General features: G+C 49.2%; 1 protein-coding gene across 2 annotated transcripts in view; it reads left to right on the forward strand.

The window, feature by feature from the left end:
* The window catches only part of WDR7 (WD repeat domain 7), a 33,574-nt gene continuing 12,982 nt past the window's right edge, over window positions 1-20,592 (forward strand). For both annotated transcript variants that reach the window (XM_058043612.1, XM_058043613.1), the window contains exons 1-20: window positions 1-78; window positions 4,973-5,141; window positions 5,806-5,912; window positions 6,300-6,378; window positions 6,545-6,719; window positions 6,863-6,939; window positions 7,513-7,632; window positions 7,947-8,092; window positions 8,483-8,585; window positions 8,698-8,839; window positions 9,117-9,365; window positions 9,900-10,120; window positions 10,612-10,807; window positions 11,644-11,858; window positions 12,378-13,141; window positions 13,249-13,337; window positions 14,481-14,561; window positions 15,050-15,168; window positions 15,920-16,043; window positions 16,600-16,713. In XM_058043612.1, the coding sequence (XP_057899595.1) occupies window positions 4,986-5,141; window positions 5,806-5,912; window positions 6,300-6,378; window positions 6,545-6,719; window positions 6,863-6,939; window positions 7,513-7,632; window positions 7,947-8,092; window positions 8,483-8,585; window positions 8,698-8,839; window positions 9,117-9,365; window positions 9,900-10,120; window positions 10,612-10,807; window positions 11,644-11,858; window positions 12,378-13,141; window positions 13,249-13,337; window positions 14,481-14,561; window positions 15,050-15,168; window positions 15,920-16,043; window positions 16,600-16,713 (3,277 nt within the window). In that variant the 5' untranslated portion in view covers window positions 1-78; window positions 4,973-4,985. The remainder of the gene's footprint in view (window positions 79-4,972; window positions 5,142-5,805; window positions 5,913-6,299; window positions 6,379-6,544; window positions 6,720-6,862; window positions 6,940-7,512; window positions 7,633-7,946; window positions 8,093-8,482; window positions 8,586-8,697; window positions 8,840-9,116; window positions 9,366-9,899; window positions 10,121-10,611; window positions 10,808-11,643; window positions 11,859-12,377; window positions 13,142-13,248; window positions 13,338-14,480; window positions 14,562-15,049; window positions 15,169-15,919; window positions 16,044-16,599; window positions 16,714-20,592) is intronic.

Consider the following 20,592-nt stretch of genomic DNA (forward strand, 5'->3'; position numbering starts at 1 on the left):
CGGAGCGCGGCGGGGCCGCGGCGCCCGGGACACCTGCGGGCCGGGACGGCCCCCGGCACCGACACCGGCACCGAGCAGGTGCGACCGGGGACCGGGGCGGGAGAGCGGCTCGCTGCCGGCGGGAGCGCGGGGCGAGCCCGCGGCGCTCCGCAGGCCCCGCAGCATCCCCTGCGCCGGGAGCGCTGTAGCTGCGGCAGCGGCAGGCGCGGGGACCCGGGCGGTCCGGGACCGACACCCGGCTGGGCCGGAGCCCAGGGAGCCAGGGATCCCGGGACAGCGGTAACGGAGCAGGATGGGGTTTGGGATTCCGTCAGGGCTCACCTCAAAGGGAGCACCGGGTTATGAATGGATGGAGGTTTCCATCGCTGCTAACGGAGAGGCTCCTGGCAGGAATGGATCCTCTGGGGGGTTTAAATGCCTTTTAATGCCGATTTTTTGCTACCTCGCAGCCTTGCCCGGGTTTATTTCCCTTTCCCGTGCCAGACCTGGTGCTCTTGGCACCCAGGGATGGGATTTGGGGTGCTCCAGCTGCTTTGGATAACTGTCCTTTGTAACAGTTTGAAACAGGAAAAATTACTGTGGCTTCAGTGTGTCATCAAATTAAGCACCAGGAAAACCTGCAAGTGGCTTCCGAAGGTGTTAATTAACTCCACTCTCGTGTCCCAAATTAGTGTTTTGTTCTCTCTCTAGGTTTGGAAGCTCCTGCATACCCAGGGAAGGTGTTCTCATTGTATTCTCTCTCCATCAATGGTCCCTTCTCTCTGTCCCTAAGTAACAATTAGAAAGTCTAACCTGTCATTAAATTTAAAATCATTACATTTTCCCAAAATGCATAAATAGCCCATTCATAGCTATGTTCTACTATTTAACACTGTTTAGTGCTATTTATTAGTATTTTGGGGGCAGATTATTGCAGTGTGCACACAAATCCTGTGATTAATTCTTTCCTCAATGGAAATACCAATGTTTGGGAAGAGCTGCTCTGGTGTAACAGAGGCGGGGTTAGTTTTGTTTTACCTCCTCCTCCCATAGGTTTGTTTTGTTTGGGGCTTTTCTGTAAAAATCCACAGTGTGGATTCCTGGGTAGACAGCTTGAAAAGGGTTGGAGTCTTGGATTCAGTGTTTAACTCCTTGTACTTGAAAAATCAGTTTAGTGGCTTTACTGAAATAGGAACTGATCCGGGATTAAATGTGCCTAAGTCCCACCTTCAAGCAGAGCAGTTCAAAGAGTCACACATTAGTTAACATTTTTTTTGGTTCATTTCCTCATTTAAACAACTGCTTTCTGTTAAAATATTTTTTAAAATCCTGGTTTTGGGAAGGTGTTTTTGCACATCCCTGCATTTGTTCTGTTTATTGTACAATATTGTTATGTGTTTCCCACATCCCTGCATTTATTGTATCTTATTGTCTTATGATTAGAATTATTTCTATATTATTTATTTTTTATTATTTGCAAGGTTTTATGTGAGAAAATTTTAGGTGGAGGAAATAAATACAAGGATGATGTCTGTGTATCCCTGTATACATGGAATAACAATAATCTGCTTCATTGTGTTTTGGGAGGAAAGCCAGGATTTTGGCACTTGTGGATAGAGACAAATTTACCCCATGGAGACGCAAATGTTACCAGGAGGAATTGTACTCGTGGCATGTCCATTTTGTGTTTCCAAGTTCCCTTTTCTGCAGGACCCAGAGGGTTTGGGGCAGTTCTGAGTGGTGGGAATTGCTGTGGGAGGATTCCCTGCCTGCTTTTGGGCCCCTTTGGCACTGGGACAGTGCTGATTTGCTCCTGTGCTTTGTCATCACTGATGTCAAAAAATGGAATTATTGATTGTTTTCAGACAAAAAGGCATTTTGGTGCTGCCAGGGGCTGCACTTGGTGTGTGCTGGGGCTGAGCTCTGGAACCCAAATTCCTGGGGAATTAGCATGTGGCTTTTCCTGAAAAGGAAGTTTTTTATGAAGGCCTTGCGCTGCCACAGTCACAAACTAGAAGGAAAGAGGTAGTTTTTGTTTTTCCTCTCTCTCCCAGAGCCTTGCTGTGAAATACTCTGAGACCTGGGCTTGAAGTGGGACTGTCAGGGGGTTGATAATGTGGTTTCTGCATGGAAAATCCCAAATCTCTTAGGGTTAGTTGTGTGCTAGTGTATGTTGTAATACCCTCCTGTATGTTCCTTTTGAAAATTCCCTTTATTTAGAGTGGGGTGGGTAGGAAGTGTTCAGAAGTGGCTCTAAATACAGAATTGTTAAATACATGATATCAAGCAGCAATGCTGGCCCCTAGCAGGGGCCTTTCTGTATTTTATTAAAAATGCAGCTGTTTTGGACAGCCCTGTGACACAGGAACACTGTGACTTGTTCCCTGAGCTGGGAGCAGTGGGAAGGGATTTTTGTGTTGCTCATTGGTGTTTTTCAGCTCTGCTTTAGTCATTTCTGGTTTGTTTCCTCACAAAAATTGAGTGGGTATTTATGTTTGTGTGGGCGGTTTTGTTCTTGTTGTTGATATTTGCATTTTGGTCTGTTGCATCTGGGCACTTTATTCCTGCTTTTTATTCCATTTTTATGATGATTTCCCTGCAAATGAAGCCTGCTTTAATTGTAGCTCTTGGTTTGTTTAAAATGTTGTTTAAAATGCTGCATTAATTTCTCTGTCTGTGCTGTTATGGTCCAGACAGAGCAATTGATCCAGCATTGCATAACAATTAACTCTGCAGGGCCAGGTGTGGTTTGCAGTGTGCAGAAAGCCTGGATTTTTGCTCTTTATTGATCCTGATCATTACATTCGAGTTTTAATTTAATAGCTTTTAATGAAGATGGGCCAGTGGGCTGCCAGAAATGAGCTGCTTGCCTGGGAAGGGTCATTTGGCGTGATCTCAGTGATTTGGTGATGTGGATTTTGTGGAAACCCCAGAGTTGATCCCTGCCTTGCCAGGAGCCTCCCGGGAGCCATGTGTAATCCTTAGCCATTCATTACCCTGCCCTTGCTCGCTCCCTTCCCCCTTTTTTCCACAGACACAGTCACGTTCCAGTTCCCTGGCTGCACAGGCTGGCAGCGCTCATCACATGGAGTAACAACTCCTGTGCTTTTACACGCATGAGAATCATCACATGGAGTAACAACTCCAGTGCTTTTACACGCATGAGAAATGACAGGGATTCCTGTTGGAATGGATCCGGGTGCTGGCACAGCTTGTGCAGCTCAGAGTGACCCTAATTTTGCTGTCATAACTCAGATTTATTCCCTCTGAAGTGCTGTGAAACAGGTTTACAGACCCATGAAAACTCAAGGTAGGAGAACATGTATATAGCTATAAAAAATCCACAAAACCACACATATTTCATCCTCCTCTAAATCAGAGCTCTGCTTTGAGCCAGGGTGAGTTCAGAGCATAAACCTCCACAAGATAATCCACAAGGAGTGTTTGGTTATTAATTTAACAGGACCTTTTCACCGATAAGAAAACCTCCATTCTAACAGCATGGGCAGGCTGGGAATGTTGCTACCACAAACAGAGGGTTGTTGTGGGGTTTAAATCTTGTGCAAACTCAAGTGGGTTTTATTGCCACAACTTGAGTTGCTATTCCCAGTCATTGAGACCGTTTTGGCCCAGGGACAACTGAAATTCCACTGTGTTTTTTGTGTCAATATGTTCAGAATATCCGAAATGTTGCTGTAAAGATATTGCTGGACCCATTTCCTGCTGGAGAGTGGCCAGCATCCAGTTTGTCAGTGGATTATACAAGTTTGATTTCACCTAAGGCAGGATATTCCATATTCCAGCATGAATGTCTGTGTAGCAGGGACATAACAAATCAGGGGTACAAAAACTGCTTCAGCCTCAGGGTTTAAAACATTTGTAACTTCAAAATTACTCTAGAAAGAGGGATTTGGGCAAAAGCCCTTGTGTGCACAGGGATGTGCTGTTTGGGCCCCCAATTTTTACTCCTTTCCCTTTTGGTTTAAAGGATAATATTTTGGATTTTGGCCAGACTGCAGCCTTCCCCCACCACACCCTCATAAAGTAAATAAACAGCAAAATTGCCTCATACCTGGGGGGTCATGTCTGTCTGTCCTTCTGCTGCTCCTCATCTGCTGCATCCTGGGACCTCCCAGATGTGAGGGGAAAATGGTGGGAAACATGAGGGGACAGAATGGCAGAGATGGGAGGGATCAAGATGGCAGAAACATAAGGGGGAAAGATGGCAAAAACATGAGGGGAAAAGAGCAGAAAATGTGAGGGGAAAAGATGGCAAAAACATGAGGGAAAAAGAGCAGGAAACATGAGGGGAAAAGGGAGGAAAATGTGAGGGGAAAAGATGGCAAAAACATGAAAGGGTGGGAAACATGAGGGGAAAAGATGGCAGAAATCTGAGGGGAAAAGAGCAGGAAACTTGAAGGGAAAAGGGTGGGAAACCTGAGGGGACAGAATGGCAGAAACAGGAGGGGGCAAGATGAAACATGAAAGGGAAAACATGAAGTAAAAAAGAATAGAAACATGAGGGGAAAAGAGCAGGAAACATGAGGGAAAAAGATGGCAAAAACATGAGGGGAAAAGAGCGGGAAACGTGAGGGGGAAAGATGGCAAAAGCATGAGGGAAAAAAGAACAGGGAACGTGAGGGGAAAAGATGGCAAAAACATGAGGGAAAAAGAGCAGGGAATGTGAGGGGAAAAGATGGCAAAAGCATGAGGAGAAAAGAGCAAGAAACATGCGGGGGAAAGGGCGGAAAACCTGAGGGGAAAAGAGAGGGAAACCTGAGGGGAAAAAGAGCACGGAACATGAGGGGAAAAGGGTGGGAACTATGAGGGGACAGAATAGCGGAAACAGGAAGGGACAGGATAGTAGAAACAAGAGGGGAAAAGATGGCACAAACATGAGGGGAAAAGATAGAAAAACGTGAGCTGAAAAGATGGCAGACACCTGAGGGCAGGGAGCAGTCCTTGCTGATGCTGTTGCTCTGTTGGGTTGCAGGCGCGCAGTGGCCATGGCCGGGAACAGCCTGGTGCTGCCCATCGTGCTGTGGGGCCGGCGCGCCCCCACGCACTGCGTGTCCTCCCTGCTGCTCATCGATGGCTCCGTCATCGTCACCGGCTGTCACGACGGGCAGATCTGCCTCTGGGACCTGGCTCCTGACCTGCAGGTAATGGAGGCACCGTTACCCCAGGCCTGTGCTCCCTGTCCCCGTGCTCAGGCAGCCGCTCTGCCCTGCCCTGCCCTGCCCACAGCGCTGTCAGGGGTTACACAGAGGGGTTTTGCCTCTTGGGCTTCCTACAGGAGCAGCACCTTGTTTAACTCATTCCAATTTCTTGGAGCCGCTCTAAACCAGTTGCTTTCTAGTTGAGCTGTTCAATATGGTGATGTGAAAAGGAGTTCCTTCCCAATACCCCATCTGGCAGTGGGAAGGCATTCCCCCTTTCCCTGGCACTCTATTCCCTGTCCCAAGCCCCTCTCCAGCTCTCTTGGAGCCCCTTTTGGTGCTGGAAGGGGCTCTGAGGTCTCCCCTTAGTTATGGATTTATGGGGAAAACTCTTAATGTGCAACACAAACTCAATTTAAATTGAATTGAGCCAAATTCAGCACTTGATTTGTAAATATTGAGAGGAGTTTGCAAAATGCTTTTTCCCCCCAAATTCTTATTCCTGTGTGGAGCAGAAAGTATTCCAAGATGATCGATCCAATGCTGTGTTAATTAAACGCTTGTGCACATATGAATGCATATATAACACATGAAGTAGGAAGCTGGGTTATGGATGTTGTGGTCATTTGTGTGATTTTGACTCCCTGTTTCCTTTCCCTGCTCCCAGATCAATCCCAGAGCTCTGCTCTTTGGTCATACAGCCTCAGTTACTTGTTTATCCAAGGCCTCAGCTTCCAGTGAAAAGCAATATATAGTGAGTGCATCAGAAAGTGGGTGAGTTTCTAAGTGTTTGTTATGTGCAATAATGGGAATTTGTGCCCAGTTTATCCATATATTCAACACTGTGTTTGATTTTTATCCTCAAGATAAAATTCCTCATCAAATACATTTTACTTTTTGATTGGTTTTATGTATTAATCAGACAGCAGCAGTTGAGTGGTAGAAGCAGGTAGAAGGGGGTAGTAGCTGCTCAGATTCTGTAATTTATCCTCACAGGGAACAGGAGGTTGTGTGGATTTATGAGGACTGGAAAATCCAGTTGATTTTGAGTTTCTCTAAATACAACTGACCTAATCCCTGATAAATGGTTCCAGTGAAGTCCCCCCACTGTGAAGGGTTTGAAGTGCTTGTTTTCCACGTGGTGTTTTCCCTGTGTTCCAGGGAGATGTGCCTGTGGGATGTGAACGATGGGAGGTGCATCGAGTTCACCAAGCTGGCCTGTGCACACACGGGCATCCAGGTGAGCGTGGGAGCACTGGCAGGGAGGGGAGCGTGCTCTGCAGGCAGCAGGCTGGGTCTGGGAGCACACCTCAGGCCAGGATGGGTTTGGGAGCACACCTCGGGGCCAGGATGGGTTAATCCTGCCCTGCATGGATTCTAACCCCTGTTTGCTCCCATCTCTGCAGTTCTACCAGTTCACAGTCGGCACACAGCGGGAAGGGAGACTCCTGTGCCATGGACACTACCCTGAAATTCTGGTGGTGGATGCAACCAGCCTGGAGGTTCTCTACTCTCTGATATCCAAGATCTCTCCTGACTGGATCAGCTCCATGACCATCATCCACTCCAACAGGACACAAGGTGATTGTTTCTCGTGGCAGGGACAGCTCCCACCGTCCCACGGCGTCCAGCCTGGCCTTGGGCACTGCCAGGGGCAGCCACAGCTTCCCTGGGAATCCAGGTGGGGAGCTGTCTGTGCCTCAGGCTCACTGTGTGTTTCCCAGAGGACACTGTGGTGGCCGTGTCCGTGACTGGCATCCTCAAGGTCTGGATCATCACCTCGGAGGTCAGTCGCATGCAGGTAAGCACAGGCTGCTGCAGTAGTGCCACTTCTGGTGGGATGGAGGGTTCTGTCCCTCATATTCTGCTGCTGATAGCCTTTTTCCTATTCCAGTGGAAAATAACTGACTGGATTTTCCTTTACTGGTTTAAGTTGCTGCCAGAATTCCTAATGCTTCTCAGAGAACCGATTTCCAAATGAAGTGTAGGATTATGTCCAATTTTCCCAACTGTTTTTTATTTTGTACCGTGTAGTTATTTGGGTTAATGTTTTGCTGAGCAGACCATACAATTTTTAGGAATATTCATTGTTGTAGTCATTTGGTTTTTTTCATGGAAAATACATTAATCAGCTGAGGAAAAATCACCTTGTCTTTGGGAGTGGCAGGGAGTGGGATGTGCTTCCCTGGCTGCAAGGTCAGCAGCACTAATCTGGGGAACCTGGGGATTAAGGCCCAGAGGGGACACCACGTGCTCTGCAGATCTGCTTAGGAGAGGCACGGAATAAACCTGCTGCAGGGTTTGGGTGTTCCCTGGCACCTGCAGGAGGGCCTGGCAGGGAGGAGGGGCTGAGGGCTGGCTCTGTGTGCCCCAGGACACGGCGCCGGTGTTTGAGGAGGAGTCCAAGCCCATCTACTGCGAGAACTGCCAGAGCATCTCCTTCTGCGCCTTCACGCAGCGCTCGCTCCTCGTCGTGTGCTCCAAGTACTGGAGGGTAAGGCACGGCCCCTCCCTCAGGAACCCCATCAAACATCATGAGACATCCATGTCTTAATCCAAGTCTCTTCAGTGTACCCCTACACTGAAATACGCAAATATTCAATGTAAATATACATCTATTTAATGTATTCCTGGATATTTAACCCAAATCTCTGCCCGTGGTGAGGTTTGGAACAAAATGGCCCTAAATGTCTTCAACAATCCAAACCATTCCATGATTCTGTGATACTGAACCCAAAACCAGCTGCTGCCTGGGCATTTTAATGTGTAATTAATTGGTTAATAACCACAGACTTTGTTTCCTCCCAGGTGTTTGATGCTGGAGATTATTCCCTCTTATGTTCAGTGCCCAGTGAAAATGAGCAGACCTGGACTGGTGGGGACTTTGTGGCAGCTGATAAAGTAATTGTATGGACAGAGGATGGACAGAGTTTCATCTATAAATTACCAGCCAGGTACTCAACAGAAAAATACCCCCTTTGTTTAATTTTGGATTGATTTGAATTGAGTTTTTTGAAGAGCTGCTGAAATATTGGTCCAGTAAGGGAAGATGTGTAAATATAAAGCTATAAAATTAATTCAAAATTTGGCATCAAAGAGGTTAAAAATGACAGGAGTAAAATCAAAGACTTTCCTTCTGATATCTTCATGATGTGATTGTTCTGGGTAGTGACAGTGTTTTATCTTGGGTATTCCCACATAAATCATGTGGGAACTCCTTCCTTGCCCTCGTGTGATCAGAGCATGAGGATGGGAGCAGCCCCCATGTCCTGCTGTGGGAATCACTCTTTAAATGCAAGGAATGTTATTATTACAAATGTATTATGTCCTTTCTGTGTTCCCAGCTGCCTCCCAGCCAGCGATTCGTTCCGCAGGGATGTGGGGAAGGCAGTGGAGAACCTGATCCCACCGTTGCTGTACAGCGTGTTGGACAGAGCAGAGAAACAGGTACATCTCTTTAGGGGCTGTGTTGGGTTTGTCCTGCTTTGAAGGGAGGGAAGCTTGGAGCTGGACACGTGCTTTGTGCCTGCTCTGAGCTGGTTCCTTATCTTTCCAACAGCTCCTGATATGCCCTCCAGTGACTCGCTTCTTCTGTGGCCAGAGGGAGTTCTCCTACAGGCTCCTCATCCAAGGGGACTCCTCGGGGCGGCTGTGCATTTGGAGCGTGCCCGACAGCCTGGACCAGCAGGAGGGTGCAAAAGGTGCCTCGGTCATAGCCAGAGCTTGGTGCTTTCTGTGTGTTTGTGCTGCATAAAGCTATGCTGGTTCTCCCACAGATCACAAAGTTGGGGTTTAATTGTTACCTCCTTGCAGGAATTGTAACTTCACCTTATCAGATATGCTCAAAATCTTAATTAGCATTACTGTAGTGACTCCATTCCCAGTAGAGAATCCCACAGTGGGTTGGGGAGATGTTAACCATCCAATTGCATCTCCCAGCCCCTCCCAGCTCATCCCTGTATTCCCCGCCTGTCCCAGGCCTGCAGGCAGCCACGTCCAGGTCCCTGCAGGAGGCCTTTGACCAGCTGAGCCCGCGGCCCGCGGGCATCATCGACCAGCTGAGCATGGTGGCCAACGCCAGCGAGCCCCTGCGCGTCACCGCCAGCGTCTACATGCCGGCCCACGGGCGGCTCGTGTGCGGCCGCGAGGACGGCAGCATCGTCATCGTGCCCGCCACGCAGACCGCCATCGTGCAGCTGCTGCAGGGCGAGCACATGCTGCGCCGAGGTATGGCCATGCACGGCTGGGAATGCAGGAATCTGCTGCCATCGTGCAGCTGCTGCAGGGCGAGCACATGCTGCGCCGAGGTACGGCCATGTGGGAGCAGCATGAACCCACAAACCTGCTGCCATCGTGCAGCTGCTGCAGGGCGAGCACATGCTGCGCCGAGGTACGGCCATGCACGGCTGGGAATGCACCAGCCCCACAAACCTGCTGTGCTCTCTGTGCTGGCAGTCCCTGCAGCTGCCCAGCCAGGCCAGGTGAATTTGGGTGTTTCTGCAGGGGTTTGAGGTGCAGGAGCAAAGATAAGGCAAGGGAGCTTCTCCTGTGCTGTCCAGGATTGTTCCAGTAGAAATCTCAGTGGGGAAACCTGCCAGGGTTCCTGGTGGGATCCCTGTGCTGTGCTTGGGTGTGAGGGTTCCATATGGCATTACCTTCATAGTTTGGGGTCTGAGTGCAGAACAAACACTTGAAATAGAGATTGAGTTGTCTGTTGAATCTCTATTTCCCTCTCTTTCCTGTGCTTTTGTCCCCTGGCAGGCTGGCCCCCTCACAGGACGCTGCGAGGCCACCGGAACAAGGTGACGTGCCTGCTGTACCCTCACCAGGTGTCCTCCCGCTACGACCAGAGGTACCTCATCTCGGGAGGGGTGGACTTCTCCGTCATCATCTGGGACATCTTCTCGGGAGAGATGAAACATATCTTCTGTGTGCACGGCGGAGAGATCACCCAGCTGCTGGTTCCACCAGAGAACTGCAGCGTGAGTGCTCCAGGATAACCCTCAGTGCTCCTCAAGAGTGGGAATGCAACAAGGAATGCTGGGGATGCATCACTGACCCAGTCTGCAAGAGCTTCACAAAGAGAAGCTTGGTTATTCTGTCATTATGGTTTCTTCCACCATGTTTTAATTCTATAAAGGGTTGAAAATAGGGGCTTTATTAAAGCTATTAAAAATAGGTTTTAGAGACAAACTTGCCTCTTGAAACTTAATAAATAGCTTTTAACGAACAAAGTGACATTGACTGAAACTCTGCAGTTTGCTTAGCAGAATGGGGTTTAATACCCATTTCTCTTTGTGATGTGCAAAGGATGGATTAAAGGGAATTTCTGGGAATGCTGTTCCCCGTGACCCCAGTGAGTTTGAACATTGGTATAGATGCCTGAGTTTGGTCACCCTGCTCGGCCCAGTGGGGGAAAGGTTTTAACACCAACTCTGCACAATGATTAATCTGTTTCTCTTTCCCTCCTCAGGCCCGAGTGCAGCACTGTGTGTGCTCTGTGGCCAGCGATCACTCGGTGGGGCTGCTGAGCCTCCGGGAGAAGAAGTGCATCATGCTGGCGTCCCGGCACCTGTTCCCCATCCAGGTGATCAAGTGGAGGCCAGCTGATGACTACCTGGTGGTGGGCTGCTCCGACGGCTCCGTGTACGTCTGGCAGATGGACACCGGTGAGCTCAGACCTGATCCTGCCTGATCCCTTTTCATGGATAGAAATACGGATCTGAAATATGGAAATATGGATCTGCTCCTAGTGCTGTCAGAGCTGACTGAGGGATGTAGGAGCGATGGGGGTAGGACAGAGATGAGCGATCTCTGGAGCCAGGTCATGGGGTTTATTGCAAAGGGCCCTGCTGGGAGTTGCCAGCCACAGCTCAGAGCAGGCCCCAGAGAAGTAAAGAGAGTGGGAAAGAGGATGAGAGAGCGAGGTTCCCATTACAATGCTATGAATCTTCTTCTGTGCTGAATATTCTAATTCTCACTAGTACAATACACAAATCCTACAGCATTTGCATACAGCCTATAAGAATCATTCCATTACCATGCTGTGTTACATTTTAAACCCTACAAACTCCTCTTTGGGCCCCTTCTGCCAAGCTGTAGGGTCTGCTCTGACCCTTGGGCCTGTCTGCAAGCAGAGGGTGTTGTTCCATCAAAAGGGGATCACCTTCAGCTGGCCACACCATTGTTTTCCAGTTGTTCAGTAACTGAGGGATCTCAAACCTGGCTTTCATCTCAATCTCACTTATAGTTCCCATATTCTCACAATCTTTTGCCAGCCAATCATATGTATAAGGCTTTCCTGTTTCATCTCCCCAGCAGAGGGAGAATTCAAACACTTTGGCACATTTCTATGAGGAGCTTCACACTGGGGGGTTTGTGACCCTCATGGGAACAGGGAATTCCATCCTTTCAGAGCCCAGCTGAAGCACAGAGGTTACCTGTCACCCCCAGGTGTCCCTGCCCGTGCCGTGTGGATGCTGAGCTGTCCCTGTCCCCGCTGCAGGGGCTCTGGACCGCTGTGTGATGGGGATCACGGCCGTGGAGATCCTGAGCGCGTGTGACGAGGCCGTGCCGGCGGCCGTGGACGCGCTCAGCCACCCCGCCGTCAACCTGAAGCAGGCCATGACCCGCCGCAGCCTGGCCGCCCTCAAGAACGTGGCCCACCAGAAGCTGCAGACCCTGGCCACCAACCTGCTGGCCTCCGAGGCCTCCGACAAGGTGCGTGGGCTGTGTTCTTAAAAAGAGCTGAAATACGGGAAGTTTCTGTCATTTTAACCAGCAGGTTCTCAGCCAGAGCAACACAAACATGGTGCTTCCCCAGTTTATGTTGCTGTTCGTGTCCTACTCTCTGGTTGGGTTCCAGAGTCTGGAATCATGCACTGCTTTAGGCTGGAAAAGCCCTCTAAAATGAAGTCCAAGCTTTAATCCCCCCTGCCCTGGGTTTGGCCAGCCCATTCCATGAGGAGCTCTTCCCCAAATCCAGCCCAGAGCTCCCCTGGCACAGCTTGTGGGCAGCAGAGAGCAGCAGAGCTCCATTCCCAGCTTCTCCATGCATCCCTTTCTGTGCCTTCTGTTGGGAGAGAAGTCCTGTCCCAGGGTTCAGGAGAAGGAAGTGTGAGCTTGTGTCTCTCCTGGAGAGCTCTGTTTATCCGTAAACACCTGGCAACGGGGTTTCTGTGGTTAGCGGGTGTGTTTCAGACCTGCCTCTGGTGAATTCCCTTTGCCCTGCCGTTCCAGGGGAATTTGCCCAAGTACTCGCACAACTCGCTGATGGTGCAGGCCATCAAGACGAACGTGACGGACCCGGACGTGCACGTGCTGTTCTTCGACGTGGAGGCGCTGATCATCCAGCTGCTGACGGAGGAGGCGGCGCGGCCCAGCGCGGGCGCCGCGTCCCCGGAGAGCGCGCAGAGAGCGCCCGGCGCCGCCGACAAGGGCGGCTCCTTCCTGGCCGGCAAGCGCGCCGCCGTGCTCTTCCAGCAGGTCAAGGAGACCATCAAAGAGAACATCAAGGAGCACCTGCTGGACGATGAGGACGAGGATGAGGAGGCGGCGAGGCAGAGGAGGGAGGACGGCGACCCCGAGTACCGCTCCAGCAAGTCCAAGCCGCTGACTCTGCTGGAGTACAACCTGACCATGGACACGGCCAAGCTCTTCATGTCGTGCCTGCACGCCTGGGGGCTGAACTCGGTGCTGGACGAGCTGTGCCTGGAGCGCCTGGGCATGCTGAAGCCGCACTGCTCCGTGTCCTTCGGCCTCCTGTCGCGGGGCGGCCACATGTCCCTGATGCTGCCCGGCTACAACCAGCCCGTGGGCAGGGCGGCCCTGCAGGAGCTGGGCAGGAAGATGTCGGTGACAGAGGGCCTGGGCAAGGGCACCTACGGCGTGTCACGGGCCGTCACCACGCAGCACCTGCTGTCCGTCATCTCGCTGGCCAACACGCTCATGAGCATGACCAACGCCACCTTCATCGGGGAGCACATGAAGAAGGGGCCCAGCAGGTGGGAGAACGCTGCCATGGCCTGGCAGGACCCTCTGGGGTGCAGGGTTTGGTGTGGTTTGGTTGTTGGTGGGTGCGTGGATGCCACTGATGTGTGTCTCCATTTAGGCCACCCCGGCCGGGCACCCCCGAGATGGCCAAGGTGAAGCCGCCCCCTCCCGTGGCCAGCCATGCAGCACAGGGGCAAATCAAACAAGGTAAAACCGCTTTTTTGCAACCCTTGATTCTGTTATTGCAGCTCATTACACTGAGTTAAACACCTTGTTACCAAGAAATTACTGCATGGGAGGACACAGTAATGCAGTGTTAATGTCCATGAAGTTACTGGGGATTAGGACTGGTTTAGGAGCCAGTACAAGATGCTGATTCTGCCTTGACATCATCATTCCTGTTTCAAGTGCTCCCACACATTCTGGCTCTGAGGAGGCCTTAAAACCTGCAGCCCAAGGCTCTGCAGACTTGTCCCAAAGTGTTCCTGTGGGAATGGTCCCAGCTCGGTGCCAGGATCACTCCTTGGCTGGTTGGAGCTCCTCACGTTGGAACAGAGTGAGCAGCTCCAGCAAAACCAGGCAAAAACCTCTGGAGTGAGGCTTTAGTTTCAGCCTGGGTGGGTTTGTGCAGCTATCATTTCTGGTTTCCCTAAATTTGATGCAAGTGGGGTTGGGAAGGGGTTTGCTCCAGCCACTCTGTGCTCCCCACCCTGGTGGGGTGGAAGGCCTGGAGAAAAGGTTTTTGTGTCCTTCAGGCTTGTTGGCATTTCTGTGGTAAAGAGTTGCATTTTTGCCTAGAGGCCCATTTAGAATGAAGTTAAATTCAGGCAGCCCTCAGGAATTCATCCTGGACATCCTGGAGTGACAGATGGGGCAGCTCGGGCTGATTGAGGTTAATTTTCTGGCCTTTGGTGCACAGCTTCCAAATCTGTGCAAATGTGGGAAAAGCACAACAAGAAGCAGCAAAATTCCTGGGTTTCTAACTTACAGTCAAGCAGGAAGTCAAACCAAAGCCACCTGCCTAAAAACATATTTAAAATCACTTGATTTAGATGTATTTTGGTCTTTTCAAAACATCCCAGTTTCTGTCACTGTCTCCATGTTCCTCTGCAGCTGCATGTCTGCCTCTTCCTTCTTGGAAAACCTGGAATTCTCATTTAGTTGGTTATTATTTTGAGTTGGATGTTATTTTGAAGCCGAGTTTTATTTTTAAGTTGAATATTTAAGTTTAAGATCATCCCCTTGTTTTCCATTCTCCAGTGATACTAATCCGTTTTTCTGCTGCTGCTCTCCTCACTTCCCTCTTTTTTTTCTCTCTCTCTTTTTATTTCTTCTTCTTTCCTCTGCAAGTTGCTCCTGCTGCTGCTTCCAGCACGGAATCTGGGCACTCTGACACTTCTGCTTTCCATTCCTGTTTCTTAGTCAACGAAGGTATTTCCTTCCTCACTTTTCTACTTGGCCTTTACTTCAGCCAAAACCCCTCCTCATTGTTCTTTTTATTTGATTTTTGAGGGAATCCTTTGAACATGGGCTACCTGGGGTAGGTTTCCCTGTTGGGGAAGCCTTAAATCTGAGTTTTGGTGCTGATGGAGATTTGAATTGAATACTGGACATACATTGAATAGAATATGGGACATTTTAATTTGAACTCTGGATTTCGCTCCTGGTTTTACCTGCACAGAGCTGTAGCAGGAATGCACCTGGATTAAGTGTGCTGAAATAAAGAATTCAGGTGGAAAATAAGGACAGCAGTGTGCTAATAAGGATAAACTGTGCTTGGATCTGTTTGCACAAGTTTAACCGAGGATGAGTTCGGTGTAGCTGACCGATGCAGTATGAGCAGAGGTGGATGTGGCTGGGCTGGATGATGCTCAGTGCCCGTTCTGGATGATTTTGGGGTTCATTTCTGTGCTCCCCAGGCTGGAGCCAGCTGGCTGCCATGCACTGCGTGATGCTGCCCGACCTGCTGGGGCTCGAGAAGTTCCGACCACCCCTGCTGGAGATGCTGGCCCGGAGGTGGCAGGATCGCTGCCTGGAGGTGAGGCCAGCCCTCTGCTTTTTATTGTGATTATTATTATCATTATCGTTATTATTATTTACTGTTGCTCATCATTATTTCTGCTGTTGCCATTATTATTTCTACTGCAAGAAAAAAAGAGTAACAACAAAAGCAGGTTTGAGTCCAACAAAGCATAATTACTTGTTAATATGAGAGCCCTTTTGAGTCTTTTTTGTCTTTTAAATATCATGCTGCACAAGTTTAAAATGAAATGTTTTCCAGCATCCTTCTCCCTTAGTAAAAGGCCTTTAAGGGATACAGCTTGGGTAGTGCAAGGGCTGCACCCTTGATGGACTCCAGGTCACAGATTTTCACACTTTTATAAGTTTTGCTCCATTTCCATGTTGGGGTTCATTGTCCAATTCCATATCCAGGCTGTGCAGTCCCATCTTCCTAAATTGCTCTCCTCAATTCCCTGTTGTTTGTGCTTTATGGACTGAAGCTGCAACACTGTCAGTGCTGGTTCTGGGCTGGAGAAGGATTGTTTAGTGTGACTAAACTGTGAGGAGAACTTGCCAACACTTTATAAGAAATTCAGAGTTACACACCAATGCGGTGCAGAGTGTGGAAAAGATGAAAGCTAAAACTGAAGGCATCAGAACTGTGCTTGTGCTGCAGGCGCTGCTGCTGGAGCAGTTCCCAGTTAATCCCAGTTTAACTCTCAGGAATGGCACTCGGGCTCGGTGCCAGCCCCTCTGGAGCTGTGTTGGTGTGTGTGCTGTCCCCGCAGGTGCGGGAGGCGGCGCAGGCGCTGCTGCTGGCGGAGCTGCGCAGGATCGAGCAGGCGGGCCGCAAGGAGACCATCGACACCTGGGCCCCGTACCTGCCCCAGTACATGGACAGCGTCATCTCCCGTGAGCAGCCCCTGGCACCGCCCTCGCCTGGGAAACGGGGGGACAGGGCCTGGGAACACCTTAGGGACAGTCAGTCACTGAGGGACAGGGCCCTGGGAGCCCCACATTGCCAGTCATCCATCCTGGGAAAGGGTTTAGGAACCCCACATTCCCAGTTATCCACTGAGGGAACCTCACATTCCCAGTTATCCACTGAAGGAGCCCCACATTCCCTGTTATCCACTGAGGGAACTCCACATTCGCAGTCAACCATTGAGAGAGCCCCACATTCCCAATTATCCACTGAAGGAGTCCCACATTCCCAATTATCCACTGAAGGAGCCCCACATTCCCAGTTATCCATTGAGGGAACCCCACATTCCCACTCATCCATGAGGAAACCCCACATTCCCAGTTATCCATGAGGGAGCCCCACATTCCCACTCATCCATCCATCCTGGGATGAGATTCTCCCTGCAGCGAGAGCATTCCCAGGAGCTTTTTTCCCTGAAAATGGTTTCTCATTCCTGTTCCCCATGTTGCCAAGTCCCTGATGTTGTGTCGGGTTGTTCTGCAGCTGGAGTGACCACAGAGGCCCTCCAGGGTGCAGGTGCCCCCCCAGAGCCCTCAGGGGCTGAGGCCAAGGTGCAGGAGGAGGAGCACGACCTGGTGGACGATGACATCGCTGCAGGTGAGCCCTCACATCATTAATGTCACCGGGATAATTAATGTGCTTCATTAATGCTCTCACACCTGCCCGCAGCCAGCAGCAGCCCTTCAGAAATGAAGGATCTCTGTGCTTGTCTGCCATTCTCTGTAATTGTTCCCCAAATCATCTGTTCTGGTGGGGGATCTGATCGAAGGGGGGCTGAATTTTGGGTTCAGGGGGATACACTGAGGTTTGTACTGAGAGAAGAGAGGCAAAAATAAGAATTTTTTCCTCAATAGGATCTTTTCCAACTTGGGATTCGACAAAAGCTTCCACTTATCAAGATCGTTTCTTAAAAGGATTTGCACCTCAGAACTTAGGGAGAGTGAAACATCTTAGCTGAAAATCCTTAATACACTCCAGTGGTTTTTACTTAGAAAATTTGGGCTTTCCTCAAATCTCCTTTTAATGCCTGAAAGGCTTTTTTGGGTAACTAAAAACAGACCAAATGTTTGTTTAAATAATTCACACATGGGCAGCAGCATTTTTTCCCAGTTGAGCATAAATTCTCCTGGCTCCAGTGATCAGAATTTGGTGAATTGGCTTATATTATATGTAATATATGCCAATTATATATTATATATGTTAATATATATAATATATATTTGGTATAATTATATCTGATATAATTGGACATATTATAACATATATTGGGTATATAATACATATACCCTATATATATATTATATATTGGGTATATTTTGAATTGTGTAAATTACAGACTTTCTGATTTTGGGTAACCTCCAATGAATTCCAAAGTGATTTGTTATTTGTTCTGTGTGATAGTACAACTGTTTTACTTGGAGAAATCAAATATCTCAGAGGGAAACCCTGTAACAAATGTAAATTTCAAATCCAGTATTAAATATCATTGGTCTACAGACTCTTATATGTTGAGATCCCATTAACAATAAACAGATCTTTAAAAAATTGAGATTCTCATCCCTTCAATGAGGGAGGTGTTGATGGATGGGCCCAGTGCTTTGAAGCCTGGCCAAAAGGTGCCTGAAATTGCCCATGTGAGCAGCACAGGATCCATTTTGTCTCTGCCTGTTTCCCTGGAAGAGGCTGCAGCATCCTCACCCATTTTGCGTTCCCAGATGCTGCAGCAGCTGCACAGTGAAACATTCCCTCAGAAAAGGGAGCAGGAAATTCCACTGAACTGCAGCAGACGGGAATGGCTGCACAAATACTCATTTTACATGTGGAAAAGCACATCTTCTACCTGCAATTAAAGGAATTAAGCTGTAATTTCTGATGCATGACAACTCCAGCACTTAAGGAGCTCAGCCATTAAATTATTCCCAATTTAGAATTTCAGATATTCCAGAGCACTGATTGTTTTATTAGAAATGAGGAACGGGCAGTGAATTATGATGGCAGACGTAGCAGAGGATGGGCTGTGAGGGAGAAATTCCCAAATTCTCCAGGCACCCAGCTCCCTGCCAGGCTGCCGTTCTCTGTGGAACCAGCAGAGAGAGCTGTGCATCCGGGAATTGCCCCAGGTTTTGTAAAATATTCTCCTGTTCCTGCGTTTCCCTTGTGGGCACTGTCACTGGCATTCCTGAACAATATTTTCACTCCTGATTATTGGGAGAGAGCCCTCACAACTCTGTGTGTGCGTTGAGCCAATAATTTCTCCATGTGAAATGTCTGTTCCCAGTATTCCTGTGTTTCCCGGTGGTCGCTATGCATGTGAGTGCTGAGCCTGGTGCAAGTGCTGAGTAGCTACACCCCGGAGCAGGGCATGCCCAGGGGGTTCCCAGGGCTGTTCAGGGCAGGGCTTTGGGCTCAGGCTGGGTTTGGGGGTGGGTTCCTGGCTCTGCAGTGCCCCTCTCCTTAACCCACACCCGTGGATCCCTGTGCAGCTCGCCCTGGAGAATCTCCTGGGCCTTTAATCCTTTTATTGTAAGCTGGGCTGGAATTAATTTCCCAAAGAAGTGTGCAAAGCCAATTAAGGGGAGCTGGGCAGCCACGTGCTGCTGGGTGTTAAGTGCAGCAGCCACAGCCTGCAAACCAGGGAGGTTTGGACACCTTCCCCCTGCTTCCATCACCCTGGGCTCCAGGGCTTGCAGTGGGATACTGAGGATTGTTCTGTCGTTCCATCAGGCTGAACTGGGATTTTTCCAGCTGCAATCCCAGGGGTTTTTGTCCTCCTGGCAGCCCAGCTCGTGTTTTCCTCACGGAGCCATTGAGGTTATTAATTTTCTGCCTGTGATAGGTGATCAAGGGCCCTGTCAGGAAAATGGATCTGCGTGTCAGCCCGGGCTGTGATTAACGGGGCACGCAGCATGGGGACAAAATACCAAATGGGCACAGCCAGATGAAATCCCCTCTTCCAGGTGTGCTTCCAGAGGGGATGCTGCTGGGTCTGGGGCTTGGCTTGGTCACTCTGGAATTTCTTGGAGTTTGGGGCAGGTTTGGGGGATTTTGGGGGTTTGAGGCAGAGGATCAAGCTGTCACATTCCAGATTGCTAATGTGGATCTTTCCCAGCCTGTCCTGGGTGGAATTTCTTGTGGGGTGAACAAGGAGGGATGTCTTGGCACAGGGGAGCTCCTGGATTCCCAGTGGGATTTTTATTTTGGCCATTCCAGGTTGATACATGAAAATTCTCTTTCTACAGATTCTGTGGCCCAGAATTCCCCGTCCCTGAAGTGTCCAAAGCCAGGCTGGATAGTGCCTGGAGGAATCTGGGCTCATGGAAGGATGGGGTGATCCCCAAATCCCTCACACCCAAACCATTCCGTGGTGTGAGGGATGCTCCCTGTGGATGCAGAAGGGGTTAACAGGGTGTGGGACCCGGCACAAACGGCTCCTGGGCACCTCCAGCTGTTCCTGCCCTGCTTTGTTCCAGCCCCTTGCATCCTTCTTCCTCCAAAGGCAGTTGCTATCGATTTTTTCCCTTTTTTTCCCCTCCCTTCCCATTGTTAAGGTTTCCCTTGTTTTTCTCTCCCTTTTGGCTCGAGCACAGCTCCTAAATTTTGGTGAATTCCTTGTTTTCCTCCGGAGCCCCGTGGATGTCATTAACAGAGACATCCCGTGTGCTTCATTAATCCAGCCTTCATTAATCCAGGTGCTGCCTCCCAACTCCTCAGCAAACAGCTCTTGGGAAGGATTAAAACTTCCTTATATTTATTCCCTACAAATGGTAGGGAATTCCCATTTATTCCCTACAAGTGGTAGGGAATTTCCCAGGATGCTGGAAATGAACATGTAGGTGAGAGTGGGCTTTATTTGTCAGAATAAGTGCCTGTGGTTCATTCCAATAATTTCTTCTCAGATTTGGGGATTTTACTCCAAATAAAAAAACCTCCTCTGCTTGGTGGAACTCAGAATCCCTGGACTGTGTTAAACTAATAACAAATATTGCACTTTTATGTACAATTCATAATTGTGGTTTTGTCCCATTGTTAAAATTCCATAGGTGCCATTTTGCTATCCCTTTGGTTTAATGGTGTGTACTGTTATCCTAAAAGTTAAATATCCTGACACTTAACAGGAAGCTGGATGTAGTGATGGATCCTATATCAAAAAGATGCTTTTATATACTATACATCATGCAAAGAACTTATCCTGAAAAAAAATTAAAATTGCAACTTGCCAGTTCAAAGTGACCAAGAAGCAGAAATCAGTAGGTGAACATAGAATTCTTCTATCAGTGAGCAAACCAAGCTGGAAATTGCTGGTGACTCTTTCCCCGTGAGTTCTTGGCCGCTTTTGAAGGGCTATTTTGACTTTTTTGGAGGTTTTTAGAGGTGAATGGAGGTACAAAAACCCCGGTGTTGGCAGGGACGCATTGATGCCGCGATGCCATTGACACATGGATATTTAATTTGTGTTTGCAGCACTGACAGCCCTGC

Source organism: Melospiza georgiana, chromosome Z (genome assembly GCF_028018845.1).
Source record: "Melospiza georgiana isolate bMelGeo1 chromosome Z, bMelGeo1.pri, whole genome shotgun sequence".
NCBI lineage: Eukaryota > Metazoa > Chordata > Aves > Passeriformes > Passerellidae > Melospiza > Melospiza georgiana.